The sequence below is a fragment of the Colletotrichum navitas genome (assembly GCF_030913465.1).
Source record: "Colletotrichum navitas strain CBS 125086 chromosome Unknown LY79scaffold_38, whole genome shotgun sequence".
Classification (NCBI taxonomy): Eukaryota; Fungi; Ascomycota; class Sordariomycetes; order Glomerellales; family Glomerellaceae; genus Colletotrichum; species Colletotrichum navitas.
This window is the reverse complement of record NW_026850584.1, coordinates 215,947-232,730: the sequence shown is the minus strand read 5'-3', so window position 1 is coordinate 232,730 and position 16,784 is coordinate 215,947. Positions and strand designations below refer to the sequence as shown.

The 16,784-nt window shown below is 54.5% G+C and overlaps 5 protein-coding genes across 5 annotated transcripts; 4 read left to right on the top strand and 1 right to left on the bottom strand.

Annotated features, from left to right (window-relative positions):
- Nucleotides 1-45: 45 nt before the first annotated feature.
- LY79DRAFT_517558 (uncharacterized protein) lies at nt 46-1,701 on the top strand (the record flags this gene model as incomplete). Its single annotated transcript, XM_060554950.1, has 1 exon — nt 46-1,701. One exon carries the CDS (start codon nt 46-48, stop codon nt 1,699-1,701), a length of 1,656 nt encoding a protein of 551 aa, XP_060413115.1.
- A 1,850-nt stretch (nt 1,702-3,551) lies between these two features.
- Nucleotides 3,552-4,233, top strand: LY79DRAFT_241571 (uncharacterized protein). The gene has a single exon (XM_060551747.1). It carries the CDS (start codon nt 3,670-3,672, stop codon nt 4,081-4,083), a length of 414 nt encoding a protein of 137 aa, XP_060413114.1. The 5' UTR covers nt 3,552-3,669; the 3' UTR covers nt 4,084-4,233.
- A 5,153-nt stretch (nt 4,234-9,386) lies between these two features.
- LY79DRAFT_609102 (uncharacterized protein) lies at nt 9,387-10,920 on the bottom strand. Its single transcript, XM_060561921.1, has 7 exons — nt 10,736-10,920; nt 10,652-10,660; nt 10,502-10,573; nt 10,129-10,440; nt 9,989-10,073; nt 9,692-9,937; nt 9,387-9,620 (listed from the first exon to the last, which is right to left on the bottom strand). The coding sequence occupies exons 1-7, from the start codon at nt 10,757-10,759 to the stop codon at nt 9,547-9,549; spliced, it is 822 nt and encodes a 273-aa protein (XP_060413113.1). The 5' UTR covers nt 10,760-10,920; the 3' UTR covers nt 9,387-9,546.
- A 271-nt stretch (nt 10,921-11,191) lies between these two features.
- On the top strand, nt 11,192-11,850 carry LY79DRAFT_591056 (ribosomal L5P family protein; the record flags this gene model as incomplete). The annotated part of the gene is made up of 3 exons (XM_060561231.1): nt 11,192-11,336; nt 11,398-11,480; nt 11,557-11,850. 3 exons carry the CDS (start codon nt 11,192-11,194, stop codon nt 11,848-11,850), a joined length of 522 nt encoding a protein of 173 aa, XP_060413112.1.
- A 1,631-nt stretch (nt 11,851-13,481) lies between these two features.
- On the top strand, nt 13,482-16,444 carry LY79DRAFT_609097 (ATP synthase F1). Its single transcript, XM_060561920.1, has 7 exons — nt 13,482-13,704; nt 13,946-14,112; nt 14,250-14,306; nt 14,374-14,494; nt 14,552-15,020; nt 15,260-15,777; nt 15,837-16,444. Exons 1-7 carry the CDS (start codon nt 13,633-13,635, stop codon nt 16,098-16,100), a joined length of 1,668 nt encoding a protein of 555 aa, XP_060413111.1. The 5' UTR covers nt 13,482-13,632; the 3' UTR covers nt 16,101-16,444.
- The last annotated feature ends 340 nt before the right edge of the window (nt 16,445-16,784 follow it).

Sequence of the window (16,784 nt, the reverse complement as noted above, 5' to 3'; positions counted from 1 at the left end):
AACATCAGACAAACCCGCCAGTAGCCGTCAACGGCCCCGCCCATAATGCCCAACAACTTTGATCGCCTGGAGAAGCTCTTCAGAAAGAGGGATTTCTCCATTGAGACAAACTCGTCAATGCCCGAGTCGACTGGGTCCCGAATCGCCTCTTTGGACCAAAGCTTCCCTCAACCGTCCTTCATTCGCCCGCGCGTCTCTCGCATGAAGGCCAGAGAGGAGCGCGTCATTGCTGCCCAGAACGAGAAGCGTGCTCAAAGCCTGCCCGAATCTCCGTCCGAGCGCGTATCGATACACGTCTCCCACCTGAGCACCTCCAGCATGTCGGCCATCACTCTCCCGGTCCGCTCCTTGTCACTCAGCCACCGAAGAGAGAGTCAGCCGATCGCCAGTCTGCGCGGCTTTGACTTCCCTTGCCCCCCTTCATCCCTTTCCCCGGCTTCGCCATTCGGTACTGCGTCCACGCCCGGACTTTTGCCCCCATCGTACAAGGTTTTCCCCGAGCACCGCCACAGCTCCTCTGTCATCCAACCTCCCACCAGATCCGACACCCCACCCTCTTCGGATTACGAGGATGACTCGAGTATAAAGGGCTCCCAGAGCCGCCCGTCCTCTTCTCTCAGCAGAAACCTGCCGACCCCCGCATCATCACCGGAAATGAAGCCCGTACGCGATGGCCAGTCGAGAGACTTTGCCGACCTCAGTCTGGCCAAGAGAAAGGCAACCGCTGCCACAATCCGACGAAGGAGAGAGGAGAAGGCGGCGGCGATCCGTCGTTCTCAGGGTCACTCGAGAACCCCGCGGTCCATTACCTCTGCAACTCAGATCCTCAAAGGCGGAGACGTGACAGATTTCTATACCCTTTCCGACGATGATATCCTCGAGGAGGAACCCGAGCTCGAGGGCGCCCTGGACTCGCCGATAGTGGCACCCGCGCCTCTGCGCTTCCCGCCTTCCCCGCCAACCCCGTCATCTACGTCCTCGTCTTTTCGCACCAAGCGAAGGACCTCGTCCATTCACGTCGACGACGTTGCCAAGGAGGGCGCGCTTCAGGCCGCGCAGATCGCAGCCAAGCACAAGTTTGACCTGGTTTACATTGTGAACCTGTGGCCCGAGAGTACTTCGGAATCATCATCGCCCACGTCTCGCCTGTCAATGGACTTCTCTTCGTCGTCTGCTTCTTCCTCTGCTCCTTCTTCAAGACCGACCAGCATGAGGACCTCGCTACTTGGCCCCATGGACGGGCCAATGGTGGATTCGGCCCCGGGCATGACCGGCCGCCTCCTTGCCGCCTACGGACTGTCCAACCTCACAAGCCCTTTCCGCATCTCGGCAACTGTTCAGTCCAAGATCTTGAAGCAGGAAGGATGGATGGAATACCGCTGCGACGACGCGCAAGCCGGTGAATTTGCGCGAGGTTACGGACACGCCTTCCACACCCACACAGGCCGCAGAAGCATTTCGGGCTCTCGCAGCCCAGTCACTAGGGATGTCTCTCAGAATGACCACGGCATCGTCTTCGCCGCCTATCGCTACCCCAGCAAAGATTCTCGTGCCGTTGGGTGTAGCAAGCAAGAACTCGAAGCACTGCGCGTGGATGCCGAGGGACTTGTTGACTACCTAGTCGCCATCCACAAGGCACGACGCCTTCGGGACCCCATGACCCTACAGACGCTCATTGACGAAGATGCCACGATTTCGTAGAAGGACCGTGTGTCATTCTTCAAGACGGCTGAGCAACGACCGTTTTCGGTTCACGTCAAACGCGATAAGAAACGGACAATTTCGAAATGATAAACGACGCATCACTCCCCGAGACCCTTTCCCTCCTGCTTGCTTTTTTTTTTCTTTTTTTTCTCCCCTTCTCTGTCTCGTCGGATTGAATTTAGGCACTTTTGCAATCCATTTTCTTTGATATGATACCACATGGACAGCGTTGTCATTTGGCACAAAAGGACACACTTAGTTACCATTCACACGCCTCGGGCGCTTTCCGTTGGTTCCTGGCTGTTCTTTACATAGCGGGAGAGGAGACTCTCAGAGTTGTGATGAGGCGGATTCGACAGGTATGAGCAGCACCAAAGGGGCTCATGGGTCGCCATACTCCATCGTAGCAATTGGACATGATAATCAAAATAAAATCTCATGAAAGCTCCAATCCACCTCTCCCAATCGATCCCATGTATCTGGCCACGCCACAGCATCCGAGTGTACGCAGTCCTCGGCTTCACGGGTCCAATGGTGATGTTTTTTTTTTATGGTTTTTTAATTTTTTACTGGTCCGATACTTTGGAAACTTTGCTTTGGCCCTCAAACTTTGGGATTAGCAGTCTTCGTTCATCCGAGCAAACAACAGGCGGTCATGAGTCAAGCAAAGCTGCTTGGTTGAGCTTGGAGGGTGAGTGAGATCAGTCAGCGTTGGCACCTCGAGTAATGATTGTGCATGTAAACCTTTTTTCTTTTTTTTTTTCCTCGTCGCCCCAACGACGGGTTGTCATGACGTGGTGAACCGATCCCACTGACAGGGAAGGGGGGGCGAGAGAGAGGTTGTAGGCTTCCAGGCTTCCAAACACCGGGGAACCCTGTTGAGGCCTTTCCCGCCACGATAACCTCTTGAGTTGTGTGGCGAGGGAGGGCGGAGAAGGATGGGAGAGCCCCGTTTAGTGGTGTTGTCATGCTGTGCTTTGAACCTGCCAAATGCAGGGTTCGGGGGACGAGGGCCATCTGATTGTCGGTAGGGGAGAGCACACGATTCCAACTACGGGAACCCCGTCGGGGCGCGCGCGCGCGAGAGACCGTGGGAACATGTCGTCGACGCGATACTAAGAGTAGGACTACTGCACGGGGAAGACGCTAGGCTGTGCTCAACGGATCCAACGGACACATACACAGCGTCTGCGAAACGCACGCACGCACACACACGGGGTCCAAACCCCGACGACGTGCAGCAAGTTTGAGCATCTTTGCGTCCGCCTCTCAGATATTGCGACTTTGTGGGGGAGGGGAGGGAAGCAATGGATTAGTGAAGGGGGGGGATGGGGGGTGGCTGCTCGTTCTTGATGGAACAACAGCTCGCTATTGGGTTACTGCAGGGGCAGGGGGGCTTCGTGAAGTTGCTTCTTCTTTTCTCTCCGGTCGTGATAGGGTGGGATTACCGCGGCAGGGCAGGACGGCACGGCGGCGGCGGGGGACGGTGCCGGTGCATAGTCGGCGTCGGAATGGCGTGTGTATGCGTGTGTGTGGGAAGGGGGGGGGGGGCTTGTTTACGGTCTCGGGTTAGGGGTTCAGTAAGTGTGCGTGTGTGAGTGTGTGTGTAAGTGCGTTGGGAAACGGGCTGGCTGCATTTCTACTCCCTCGGTCAGAGGACTTCTTCGAAGCTCGCATGATGCATCAGACTCCGGCGGGGGCAGTACCGCTCGAGATGGGAATGTTCTGAAGGGAGAGGGAGAGAGAGAGAGAGCAGCGGCGCGGCGCGGCGCGTCATAGGTAAGTAGGTATGCAGGAGGGAGGGAGGGAGTTTCTTCTTCTTCTTCCTTTCTTTTCCTGTCTTCCCTTGACCGTTTCCAGCCGTTGTTGCAACGTGTGTCTGTGTGCCTTGCATTTACGTGCGTTACGCGTCAAGGTTCTGAGTTGACGACCTCTCTTCTTCTTCTTTTCCTACGTTTAGGGGGGATGGGAGGAGACGATCCGGAGCGTAGAGGCCGAGGCAGGTTTTGGATTTCCATGGCGGGGGATGAGGTCGTAACACTCTCTGGCTGGCCTTTGTTTCTCTTTTTTTCTTTTTCTTTATTTCCTTTCACTCACACACACACACAGTCTCTCTCTCTCTCTCTCTCTCTCTCTCTCTCTCTCTCTCTCTCTCTTATTTTTATTTATTCATTTCTGCGTCACTTACGAGCAACCAGCAGTGGACGGAGCAGATCCAAGGGACACACACAGGTTGGTGTGGTCATCCCGTCGTCCACGGAACAGAACAGCCTGGCCTGGGCCCCCCTCTCCCCGAGTCTCCCCGCTTGTTCGCTGCACGCTTGGACATTGAAGGGGCCGTCGGACGGGGTGGCGCCGGTCTTTTTTACCTTTGATTGACACTGCCGGGAGGGGGCCAGCAGTCAACGGCGGCGGTGGCGGCGCGGTGCTTGGACGTCGATGCAGGACTGGAAGGGGTTTTATTTTGTTTTCTGAGGCATTTTACGTATCGATCGGTGTTGGTCGCTTGACTAACTCATGATGGCCGAGATGGAGAGGGGAGGGGGTAGGAAAAGCTCAGTACAACGGCGTGAGATTGATCGACAGCCACATTGCTCGACTTCCGGGCGATCACCAGGTCTCTTTCATTGGTCACTACCTACTCATCTATCCCCCCAGTCCTTCGGACTCAGATGCGACTCAGCACCCCCGGCTCCGAGCATGTCTGTGCGTGCCCTTTATCAGGCCATCCACCTCATGGGCCGGGCGAGGCGTGATTGCGCCGGCACTGGCGGCGTTTTGAGCGGGTGGGGGGGGGGGGGGGGGGGGGGGGCAAAGAGGCTTTGGGGGGCCTGTACGTCCGCGCGCGTGCGCGTCGGATTTAGACGGTGGCAGGGGCGGTGCTGGGTTGCCATGCCAAGACAATGAGGTTGTGATTATGACACGGATAGTTATCTGTATAGTACTGGGTAGGGCTGGAAGGGTCGACCCAGCGGCGAGACGAACCGGATGTGTTGGGATGCGGCTAGTTGACTCGGCCTCTGGCGGGCAGCGCCGGGCCCTGGAGGCTAACGCCGATCGACCGAAGGGGGGGTGGGAAGAAAAGCTCCGAGGCGGCGGTCGTGGCGCCGGGCTGAAAGGATCGGCCTGTAAGCGCCAGTGACGACGGTCCGTAACGACCCGTGCGTCCGACGACGCTGGGACGACGCCGGCATCGCGGCTAGAGGCGTGCTTTGCAGTCTCGGACTGTTGGGAGATGATGACGAGAAGGTGGCGTTCCCGCCCGCCGACCAATCTTCAACGGGGGGAGGGAGATGTTGAGTTGAGAACGGAAGCCGCCGCTGACCTTCACCCACATCCTCCTCTCCTATGCCCGTGCATATTTGGCGTCGTTCTCGGTTTTGCAGACCGGACCGGGAGAACCGTCGCCGCCATCGTCAATCAAGTGGCCGTGGATCCTAGGGTGCCCGGTATGCCACGGAGTGGGGCTTCTCAAATCGCGGGACCTTGCCGGACCTTGCCGGACATTGATGGGCGTGTAATCTGATGCCGGCCAACGCCGGGTACCGCCCCGCGTTCATTTCAGTGTTTTAGCCCGCCCGCCCGCCTCCGACCTGGAGGTCAGCCGTCGTCGCGCCTCCAGGCCGAGTGTTGTGTTTTCCACGAAGGACAACCACATTATACAAGACGGCCCTCTGGAGATTCCGTCACAAAGGCGTCAACGACGTTGAAAACAGTTCGACATCGCGACCCTGTGATGGCGTGGTAAGCGTCCCGCCCGGGGGCCCTGTCCGTATGCTCCGCTGGCAATGCAGAAGGGGAAACGGTGGTGATGTGAAGATTGGGAGATGAAAGGAAGCGCCTTGTGTTCTTTGGCTGCCTCGGTAGCGTGGATGGACCTAAGCGGGTCACTATCGGGCTACCGTCCGTGGTTTCCGATCACCGACGGATTCGACTTGAACACCGCGTGCTGTGTAAGCCAACAATGGGCTAACGTTAGCTAGCGAGCCAAGCGGCAGGCACTAGGTGGAGCGATGTAAGCAATGTAAGCAACTACATACACGCCATCCCACATCACAACCAGGAGACGCGATCCTTGTTGGGGCGCAAGAATCAGACGAGATTCAGGGTAGCTGTACGTCTGGAAATCATCTATTCACGCTAGCAGAACCCAACGCTTCGGTACCGCAACTGCCATCCTGATAGGATGGAATCCGAAGCCGACATCCCGGCATTGACGGTTCCCGGCAACTAACAGCCAGGAACACAGCCCGCCCTCCCCGGTTCGTTCTGCACAGACATGTGGATTGTAGCCTTGTCCTCGGCGGCCCTGGACGTTGCTCCTGGTATATTATCGTTTTTTGACCATCTCTGGTCGATACTAGGACCTCAATACGAGCATTTTGGACGTGGCGTTCACTACTTGTGAGATGCTTAGCTTGGGATAGCAGGGACCGGTAGCCGAGGCGGCATACAACTGCTTATGGCGGAAGTATAGTCATTTAGTTGGGAGCCAACAGGGGCAAGCTACTAGCTCCTAATTAAGTGATGGAGTCTAGTCCTATAGATCTTCAAGTTTATCATTTCCTGTTAAAAGTCCGATATTTGTCTGTACGCCACCGTCGGGTTTGAAGCTGGATTGAGGCAGCACAGCAGTGTTAACGCCACTTATATACACCCTTTCGTAGGGAAAGGTCGAAAAGTAATGTGCAGGATTTCCCTCATTTCATTCAGTTGGACTTGGCTAACTATGACATATCGTTTATCATCATCCTTGACGGCATTTGTCAACTGTTGGTCCCGACATGTTACCGGCTTCCATGTCTCTGTGTGCAGGCAATTCCCCTTGGAATCAACACAACATAAGCCCTCAGAAGCAGCTAAAACACCACAGAAAAGATGTTCGGTCCTCCCTAAATCATTTTAGAGACTTAGGGCGGCGCATGGACGCGTGGGCTGGTCAAGGGGATTGCGAATGGGCTTGTACAGCTTCCAATGGGCCTTCTGGCAGTCCTGAGTTGTCGTCAGCTTGAGCATGGAGATGAAGAACTGGATAATTACAACTCCGCAGTACCAAGCTCTCTTGCAACGACTGCGCTCCCTTAGAATCTTTCCCTGGTCCGCACGAACCTTGCTGCAGTGGAAGTAGCTACACAGGCTTTATCATAAACTTCATTGAAGTCGTGTGATTCCAACAAGCCTTGCCTCCCGGCAGTCCCACGGGGTTCCTGGCCGATAATCATCGAGAGCAGCAAGAACCTAGTCCTCGGTCGGGCTGAAAAGCCCAATTCCGTAGATGGGAATGCCATTACCATAGTGGAAGCCGGGCTGGGGCACCAGGTCGCGCAGATGCCGAAGGTGCTCCTTCTGGATCCCGGCCCCAACTCGCGTCATGAAAACACCGACCATAATGATTCGGTACTTGCAAAACAACTCGTTCTCCTCGGCACTGTATTTGACGAAGAGCTGGTCCCCAAGGCCGGAGTCAAGACGATTGCCACCTCGAGTCGGTACTCTTCGGTCTGGCAGTGGTCTCGAGTATGAGCAGCGTCAAACAGGTCGTCTGATCAAATAGACGGGGAAACCGAAGGTCCTCGCTGACATCCCCCTATATAACAACATTGTCGACATCAGAGACTAGGTAATGATCCATACCGCACTCGAAAAGTCCTTGCAAGTGGTCAGCAAACTTCTGATGTGAACGAGGATGCGTTGCCATCATACAGTCACCCCACCAACCCTTGATGGTTCTTGATCTGGGCAGTTTCTCTTCCCCGGAGGCGGGTTTGTTGAGCGGACGAAATATGAGATGAAAGCATCGGTATTCTCGTCTGAATTCCAGGAACTCGGACGGAAACTGACTGAGGAGGATTGTCGAGACAAGAGATCAAACCAGGAGACGCGCAGATCCCAAGCCATTTGGTTTCGATTCCATAGCATTAAGTCTTCCCAGAGAACGTCCATTTTTATGTAGTTCCCCGCATGAAGGAGTATAGTATGACGTCGGCCTTTGCCATAACCTCCTTTGCTCGTTGTCGCCGCTCGTTGTTGTATACGTTAAGCTAATCGTCGGTCATGTTGTGTTCTCCACGTGGCCTCTCCATTAGAGCAGTGTGGCTACAGAGCGGATCCTAAGCCATTTGGTTTCGATTCCATAGGTATAGATATGAGATGAAAGCATCAGTATTCTCGTCTGAATTCCAGGAACTCGGACGGAAACTGACTGAGGAGGATTGTTGAGACAAGAGATCAAACCAGGAGACGCGCAGATCCCAAGCCATTTGGTTTCGATTCCATAGCATTAAGTCTTCCCAGAGAACATCCATTTTGGTGTAGTTTCCCGCATGAAAGAGTATAGTCAGAACTGCCTCAACTGCGAGAACTCTTGTCCGTATAGTAAAGAGTTTATTGAACGCTGGTACTGGTGTCCAGCATAGTAGCCCCTTGTGGTCAATTGTGTACCCCTCTGCAAGGGATTTGGTGACATTTTTAGATAGACTGCTTAGCCTATCGTAATTTCGTAGGCGGGAAGCTATGCCGCTAGACTCATTTGTGCCAGAACCTATGTAAAGTCGTGGCCTGTCGTTGCCTCTAACTATGAGGACAGCGTACACACCCCAAACTTTGTGAGATGCAGGTTCAATTGGCAACTCCTTGATCCAAGAAACTGTTGGAGGTGTGCGGGATTGGAGAACGTCGTCGAGAGAGGGGGCGAATTGAAACAACGTGCTGGAGCATGTTTCCTTGAAAAGGGCTTCGTCGCCAAGAACTGTCCTGTAGACTGGACAGACATACCATTCTGGCGCGTCTGTAGTGACAATGCACCATATTGTTTGGTATTGTTGGCGAGGTGATGATGGCTCTTGATCTGGCAGTTTCTCTTTCCTAGAGGCGGGTTTGTTGAGCGGACGAAACATGAGATGAAAGCATCAGGATTCTCGTCTGAGTTCCAGGAACTTAGAAGACGTGTGAAGAGGACAAAATATAAGATGAAAGCATCAGTATTCTCGCCTGAGTTCCAGGAACTTTGAAGATGTGTGAAGAGGACGATCTCTATCTGCATATGGAGTATCGCTGCTTTATGTAGCCCTTGTGGGCTTACGTAACAGTCTGCCTCCTCCAAAAATATAGTGACCTCACTATCAACCGTCCGTCGCCAAGTGTAGCCATATAAGGTCCCAGCAAATCCATTCGTCCCTCGTTCTGAATCCATCAGTCCCTCATTCCTTGTGTGCCTCATTCCTTGTGACTACCTCCTGTACCAGAGTAGTATTGTGGCATTAGCGTGTTTAGCTGGTTTGCCAGTCGTGCGGTCATCTCTTGCATAGTGTTAGCAAGGATAGTCATCCGGTCATTGAGGTCGGCTTCAGCAAGGTGGGATATGTATTGGTAAAGGTCTGCCCATTCCTTTGCGGCTAGACGTTGGTGGAGTTACTGGATTCGTAGTTTGTCAAGAAAAGAATCGTCGTCAGCGTACTGACAAACAAAGTCAACGAATTCCTGGTCTTCCTTTGACAGCTGTCGGGCTACGGTAGTAGCATTAAGCTTGGCTGCGTCTGTGTGTGTAAGCGGGGGCAGGTGGTAGATCACTTCTTCCCGGATTTTCCGTTTTCCGATCTCCGTTGCCTCTGAATGGCGAGATAAAACTCTGGTGGGCCCGGATCGTTTTTTCCAGTTGTGCTACCAACTGTTATGGTATGGTGTGGCGTGTATGTAGTTGATTCGTTCTATCTCTATCTGCATATGGAGTATCGTTGTTTTATGTAGCCCTTGTGGGCTTACGTAGCAAATCCCGTATCAACCTTGGTTCCACTTCCTCTCCCTTTAGCCAATCGAACGACATCCTCACGTGGGTTACAATCATCAACTCGGCTGTTGGTAATGGTGTTGTTGTGAACTATGGAATAAACTCATGCTGCCATTATATTTTCGCGAATCTAACGAATACAGGTTGGCGAGCTGACCTTTGGTTTTGTTCAGGGGTAGAAGAGGCCGGCTAACAACATACATGCCTGTTCTGCCCGAATTTTCGTAATCTTGACATTCATCCCTAAACGCCAATGGTATCCGTGAACCAACCTCCGACTATAAAGCATGCGAGGTATCGACATTTCCGTCCTTAGCCTATCTGCGGGGGGAGGGTTGAAGCCAGGCGGTCCACCAGGAGGGCCGGGGTTGAAGCCTGGAGGAAGGAAGGGGGCGTTCTGCGGGAAGCCCGGGGGCGGCAGCCCGCCGGGGAAGCCTGGAGGAGGAGCTGCTAGGTGTGAGAATCGCGTTCGGGGGTCAAAGGGGTTTGAGAGCATACCTCCACGTCCGCCGAAAGGCGGGGCACCGGGGAAGCCGCCAGGGAATCCGGGAGGGACGGCGCCTCCAACACCGGCAGCAGGACCCTACATCCTATGTCAGCAGCTGTATCGCCATGAAGGGGGTTCAGGGGGCACTGACGGCCAGAGACGGGGGGGCGGGAGCAGCACCGCGACCAGCAGGCCGCGCAACGCCAGGACCGGCGGTGAGCGTCGACGAGATTCCGCCCGGCGCACTCTTTCCGAGTCTCGCACTGGGGTCCGCCGGAGGCTCTGACTCGACTGACAGAGAGACAATGTGCGCGCCACGGACGATCGTCAAGCCGAGGGTTCGCTTCTCCTCCTTCTCGATCGTTTGGCCCGAGGCGGAGCTAGCTCCAGGCGCGGCAGGCTTGTTCTGTCTGATCTTGACGCGTCGGAACTCTTCGGTGTCGGCAAGGACGAGGTTCATGTGCTGTAGACACGGTCAGCCTCATCATTGACACGCGATTGGAGGGGTGAATTGGGTTGCGGACCTTGTCAAAAGCAAGCATCTGTCCCGTCATCTGGCGGCCATCGTTCAACGTAACCCTCATGCGGTAGTTGATCTGCGAAGCCATGTTAGCAGAAGCTCGGCACATCCGTCATTCGTAGCCGTCGGGAGCGCATCAAAGGAGAGCACGTACGTAACCGGCCTAGGGAGAAGTCATATCGTGTCAGCCTATATTGTCAACCTTGAAGCTTTACGAGGAAGGTCTGAGGCTACTCACCATCTTGCCCTGTTTGTTCGACATCTTGGCTGATGTTTGTGAGTAGCTACTTCCGTAGCTGCTCTGGCTCTTCAAAAAATTATTGCTATGCTTCTTGTGAAGTCTGGGAGACTCCGGCGAGACCTTGGATGCTTTGCGGTAGCAGAGCTTCAGACAAGGTCAGAGTGGGTATACCTCCTTCATGGACAATTTTCCAAGGCGGAAACGCAGCCTTGAGTAGTACGCTGAGGCCAATGCCGGATAAACTGCGGGAGCGCGCTGCAGAGTCGCGGATACGCTAGCCGTTCTGGTACTAGCGCTTTTCGTCCCCCACCCCCGTGCGGTGCGAGGGCTGGCAAACCCTTCCAAAAATACAAGGCACGAAATTCACCAATGCAGCATCTTTCACTTTGACAATCCGCGACCATCGACACCCAACGCCTAGCCAGCCGTACCGCCGAAGTACTAACCGCCAAAATGTCGTCCGAGAAGACCCAGAACCCCATGCGCGAGCTTCACATCCAGAAGCTCGTCCTCAACATCTCCGTCGGAGAGTCTGGTGACAGACTGACCCGTGCCGCCAAGGTGTTGGAGCAGCTTTCTGGTCAAACCCCCGTTTACAGTATGGCATCACCAAAAAGAGTCCTTCTCGCTGATGTCAATTGACTGACCCAACCCCTCAGGCAAGGCCCGCTACACCGTCCGTACCTTCGGTATCCGCCGTAACGAAAAGATCTCCGTCCACGTCACCGTCCGTGGCCCCAAGGTACGACAGAATTGGACATGAATTTTTTGCACATGGTGTGCGCGCAAGGGGGTGGGGTGCTAACTTGACGACACAGGCTGAGGAGATTCTTGAGCGTGGCCTCAAGGTCAAGGAGTACGAGCTCCGCAAGCGCAACTTCTCCGAGACTGGCAACTTCGGCTTCGGTATCTCTGAGCACATCGATCTCGGTATCAAGTACGACCCCTCCATCGGTATCTACGGCATGGACTTCTACGTCTGCATGACCCGCAAGGGTGAGCGTGTCGGTACCCGCCGCCGCTGCAAGGGCCGCATCGGCTCCGGCCACCGCATCAAGCGCGACGAGACCGTCAAGTGGTTCAAGCAGCGCTTCGACGGCATTGTCCGATAAATGCATAACACCCGCCTGCGATGAACGAAAAAAAGACACTGGGACGGCTTGGGTTAACGGTTGGCGAAAAAATATGGGAAATGGCTTACAAGGCATGTACTTTTCCAGCAGTTGTTATCATCAGACAACACCGCTTGACTTGAGCAAAAATTCAGTCGAGCCGCGGCCTCAGAGACCGACCGGCGCCATGCCGGCTTACTACAAATTTCACTATCTGCCGTGACTGCACATGATTTCTTTTTCCTTTTTTCACTTTGTGAGGCAGGCTCGTGACCTGAGAGCGATCAAACGGCGTTGGTGGTTTTAGCTAGTCTAGGTACTTTAGCCCAATCAAGAGCATGTTTTTGCACTGATTGTGCTTCTCTTACGCTGGGCGTAATAAGGCTGCGTCCAAACTTACTCACACATCTATACCTTCCTACCTATCTCTGGTCTTGCGTGGACCTTTGGTTTGCTGTCTAGTTCCATCAACAGTCGAGCTATTCGAATCGGATGATATAGAGGGCTCGGATGAAAGTCAACCTGTTAGCTTTACTGTTTGAGATCCGCTATCCGACGTAGTTGATCCTATAGCCCTTCTCAGCGAGGATTTGACTTCTTTTGGGAGACTTCTCTGCTTTTCGCAGTCACTCGAGCGAGTCGTCACACCTAGGCCTTCGTTTGTGCCCGAGCCAACGTAGGGTCGTGGCCTGTCGTCACCTCTTACTATGAGGACAGCGTATACGCCCTAGCTCTTTGTGAAGGGCAAGACAGCGACCGCACCTAGTCAGGCGATGGGAAGGTGGATGACTCGAGAACTTGAAGAAGGGTAGGGAGAAAGAAAGCAGACTACCTAATGGTGCAGGTTTCGTTGTACTGCAGCCTTCCTATAATAGGTAGGTACCTGTTTAACAGCACGTGACATGCAGTTATGCGCATCCTTTCTAAGCTCGGCTATAACTCTACATTATCAACGGTGCAGGCTGTCTGAAAAAGCTGCCAAAACTGCGACTCGGATTTCAGTTTTCGCCGAGGCAGCCAGTCTCGGTGGTCCCAGCTGGCCAGAGACTGCAAAGGCCACTCACTGTGTGCACCAGACTTTGTCGGCTTCTGTCATTCCTTTGGGCGAGTGGGAATAACATGGTGGAGAGCTTTGCACCCCAAAGGCCGGGGAAAGGAGAGTCGACGGAACGCCGGGAAGCTAAGGCCAAAGACAATAGCTCATGCATGCAGATTTGTAAGATGAATGCCTGCATGCCAAATTGAAGCCATCATGACACAGAGGAGTACAAACAATGGGGCGATGGGGGGAGGGATAAGTGTCTCCCGATCTGTACCGATGCGCGATGTGTTGTGTCGCTTGGCCGCGAAACTCAATGCCCCGGGCGGAAAGCCAGCTTGGCACAATTTTTTTTCCACCGGTTGAGATTAGATGCATTCAGCAGAACCCGACATACCTTGGTAGGTAGGTATGCCATAGACGTATGCCCCTGTATTATGTAATAATGCAGCATTTCCCGGGGTTACAGGTGCACGTATCCGTCATTGCGGTGTCGGAAATTGTTAGGGAGATGTCGGGTTGGACTGAGGCAAAACTCGACGGCCCGTCGTGATTGGCCCGTCAGCACAGCTTCGGGTCCACCGCTTCTTCACTCTCTTTTCCCTCCACTGGCCTTCTTCCAAAAAAGACTCGATTTGCACTCCTTCAAAGGCACCTTCATCAACCCCAATCTCCCCTCCACTCAATTGCATCTATTGCAATTGATTCTCCCTCGATCTAGACAGTGTCCAAGATCCTTTAATATGTTCCGCAACGCCCTCCGACAGTCGACGCGCGCCGTCGGCGCCGTCTCTGCTGCCGGCAGAGTCGCTGCCGTAAGTCAACCTCAACCTTCCGTCAACCTCCCCATCCCCGATCCGACGTCAATTCCATCCAAAAACATCGGCACCCGCTTCCGCGATACTCAATTAGGCACGCTCCAGCTTTTTTGGCCTCGCGGAACTCGCGTTGGGGTCGTGGAAGAGCTTTTCATCGAGCTCCCTGCGTTGATGTTTGGGGGGGGGAGCCGCCCATAACATTTTCGGCCTTCGGCTAACCTGATTTTTCCACCCTCAGATCCGAAATGCCGCACCTGCCGTCTACAGCGCCACGTCGATCCAGACTCGCTCATACGCCGACGCCAAGGCATCCCCGACCGAGGTTTCTTCCATCCTCGAGCAGAGGATTCGTGGTGTTCAGGAGGAGGCTGGTCTTGCCGAGACCGGCCGCGTCCTTTCCGTCGGGTACGTTTAGGCGGCACATCTCGGCATCGCGAGCGCCCATTGGAAAAGCTTCAAAACATCATCAGCTTGCACGGGGGACTTGCATGTCGTCTCATTGGCAATGGGAAAAAGTTTTGCTGACCACGGTTCGACAACAGTGATGGTATCGCCCGTGTTCACGGTATGGCCAACGTCCAGGCCGAGGAACTCGTCGAGTACGTTATGCGCGCCCTTTATCCTTCCGCCCATAAATTGCATCGCATCTAACCATCAAACCTACAGGTTCGCCTCCGGTGTCAAGGGCATGTGCATGAACCTCGAGGCCGGCCAGGTCGGTGTCGTGCTTTTCGGTTCTGACCGTTTGGTCAGGGAGGGCGAGACCGTCAAGCGTACCGGAGAGATTGTAGGTTTCCACGGCCCGCATCGGTGGTCGTCAACGCCGGCTAATAACCCCCCACAGGTCGACGTTCCCGTCGGTCCCGAGCTGCTCGGTCGTGTCATCGACGCCCTCGGTAACCCCATTGACGGCAAGGGCCCCATCAACGCCAAGGAGAAGCGCCGTGCCCAGCTCAAGGCCCCCGGCATTCTGCCTCGCCAGTCCGTCAGACAGCCCGTCCAGACCGGTCTCAAGTCCGTCGACGCCATGGTTCCCGTCGGCCGTGGTCAGCGTGAGTTGATCATCGGTGACCGTCAGACCGGAAAGACTGCCGTCGCCCTCGACGCCATCCTCAACCAGAAGCGTTGGAACTCTGGCAACGACGAGACCAAGAAGCTCTACTGCGTCTACGTCGCCGTCGGCCAGAAGCGTTCCACTGTCGCCCAGCTCGTCAAGACCCTCGAGGAGAACGACGCCATGAAGTACTCCATTGTCGTCGCCGCCACCGCCTCCGAGGCCGCTCCCCTCCAGTACATCGCTCCCTTCACCGGTGGTAAGTAACACTTCCCACGACCCCCTACGACCACCCATAGCTTTGCTGTGTCCTCCCATCTGTCCTTCGCACCTTCCTGCCCACCCCCCCCCCCCCCCCCCCCCCCATGTTGTTCGGTGTGTATTCAAGGAACATGCCCACATCTCATCCCACACACATGCCTACATTTCATCCTACACCTCGTCCAACAACATTAGATGATTACCTGCAACAATTTGCTAATTCATCTGAAACTTCAGCCTCAATTGGGGAATGGTTTCGTGACAATGGAAAGCACTCTCTGATCATCTACGACGATCTGTCGAAGCAGGCCGTCGCTTACCGTCAGATGTCTCTGCTGCTTCGCCGTCCCCCCGGTCGTGAGGCCTACCCCGGTGACGTTTTCTACCTCCACTCTCGTCTCCTCGAGCGTGCCGCCAAGATGAACGACAAGCTCGGCGGTGGTTCCATGACTGCCCTGCCCATTATCGAGACCCAGGGTGGTGACGTTTCTGCCTACATTCCCACCAACGTCATTTCCATTACCGACGGTCAGATCTTCTTGGAGGCCGAGCTCTTCTACAAGGGTATCCGCCCCGCCATCAACGTCGGTCTTTCTGTCTCGCGTGTCGGTTCCGCCGCCCAGGTTAAGGCCATGAAGCAAGTTGCTGGTTCCTTGAAGCTCTTCTTGGCCCAGTACCGTGAGGTCGCTGCCTTCGCTCAGTTCGGTTCCGACTTGGACGCCTCCACTAAGCAGACCCTCAGCAGAGGTGAACGCGTAAGTTGATTGGTATTGCTGATTTTGTGGGCGACGAGTCATGCTAACAACATCTACAGTTGACCGAGCTCCTCAAGCAGAAGCAGTACTCCCCCATGGCCGTCAACGAGATGGTTCCCCTCATCTACGCCGGTGTCAACGGTCACCTCGACAGCGTCCCCGTTGCCAAGATCCTCCAGTGGGAGGCTGACTTCCTTAGCCACCTCCGCACCAACGAGGCTGACGTCATGGCCACCATCGACAAGGAGGGTGCCCTCAGCAAGGACCTCGAGGCCCGCCTCAAGGACATCATCACCACCTTCACCAAGAGCTTCCTGGGTTAAATCTTCAGTCTCACCTGACATAATAAATGGTCCGACTGGGAGTGCTCGGGGTTGATGTAGCTGTCTATACCGAAGTTTTTTGTTTTCCTAGAGGCGTGAGGAAATCTCGAGGGTTTTGCGCCGGTCCGAGGGAAGCACCAGGGGACGCGATCTAGGGGAAGGATCTCCAGTCGAACCACTTGTAAAATAGAGCTCAAGACTCAATTAACGCCCTCGATTCCTTTTGTCCTTTCACCAACTGGTTCCTGTACATTCATTGATCCCGTGAAATGTGTTGACTGACCGACATCGGCGTCTTCTCGCGGGCAGCGGTAGAATGCCAGTGCAATTTGGTCGGCGGCCAGTAAGTTAAGCCTATTTTGGAAGGCACTGCCACTACCGCCTATGTCTATAACCCGTACAGAAACGCCTTTTTCACTATAAATCCACTATCACGAATAGACGCCTATAATACCTAACTTTACTTAGGCTATTTTCTGCTGGTGCTAACATAATGAATTCCGAAATAGGCTTAATCCACTTGCTGCCGACCAAATCGCTCTGGCATTCTACTGCTACCCTCTCGCAGGTTGAAATACAAAAGACGGCTGAAGCTAGGCTTCATCTCTTCTTTCCCTCCTTCCATCTCATCTATATTAAACACATAAAGACGCACGCACACACATCTCTACCCTTATAATACCT

What these genes read in the sequence shown, in the direction of transcription:
- LY79DRAFT_241571 (XM_060551747.1), top strand. Translation starts at nt 3,670, where the DNA reads ATGGGAGGAGACGATCCGGAGCGTAGAGGCCGAGGCAGGTTTTGGATT.
- LY79DRAFT_609097 (XM_060561920.1), top strand. Translation starts at nt 13,633, where the DNA reads ATGTTCCGCAACGCCCTCCGACAGTCGACGCGCGCCGTCGGCGCCGTC. An exon ending in CATCGCTCCCTTCACCGGTG is followed by an intron (nt 15,021 to 15,259) that starts GTAAGTAACACT and finishes CTGAAACTTCAG; the next exon opens with CCTCAATTGGGGAATGGTTT. An exon ending in CCCTCAGCAGAGGTGAACGC is followed by an intron (nt 15,778 to 15,836) that starts GTAAGTTGATTG and finishes CAACATCTACAG; the next exon opens with TTGACCGAGCTCCTCAAGCA.
- LY79DRAFT_609102 (XM_060561921.1), bottom strand. Translation starts at nt 10,759, where the DNA reads ATGTCGAACAAACAGGGCAAGATG. An exon ending in AGATGCTTGCTTTTGACAAG is followed by an intron (nt 10,441 to 10,501) that starts GTCCGCAACCCA and finishes CCGTGTCTACAG; the next exon opens with CACATGAACCTCGTCCTTGC. An exon ending in GCCTTTCGGCGGACGTGGAG is followed by an intron (nt 9,938 to 9,988) that starts GTATGCTCTCAA and finishes CACACCTAGCAG; the next exon opens with CTCCTCCTCCAGGCTTCCCC.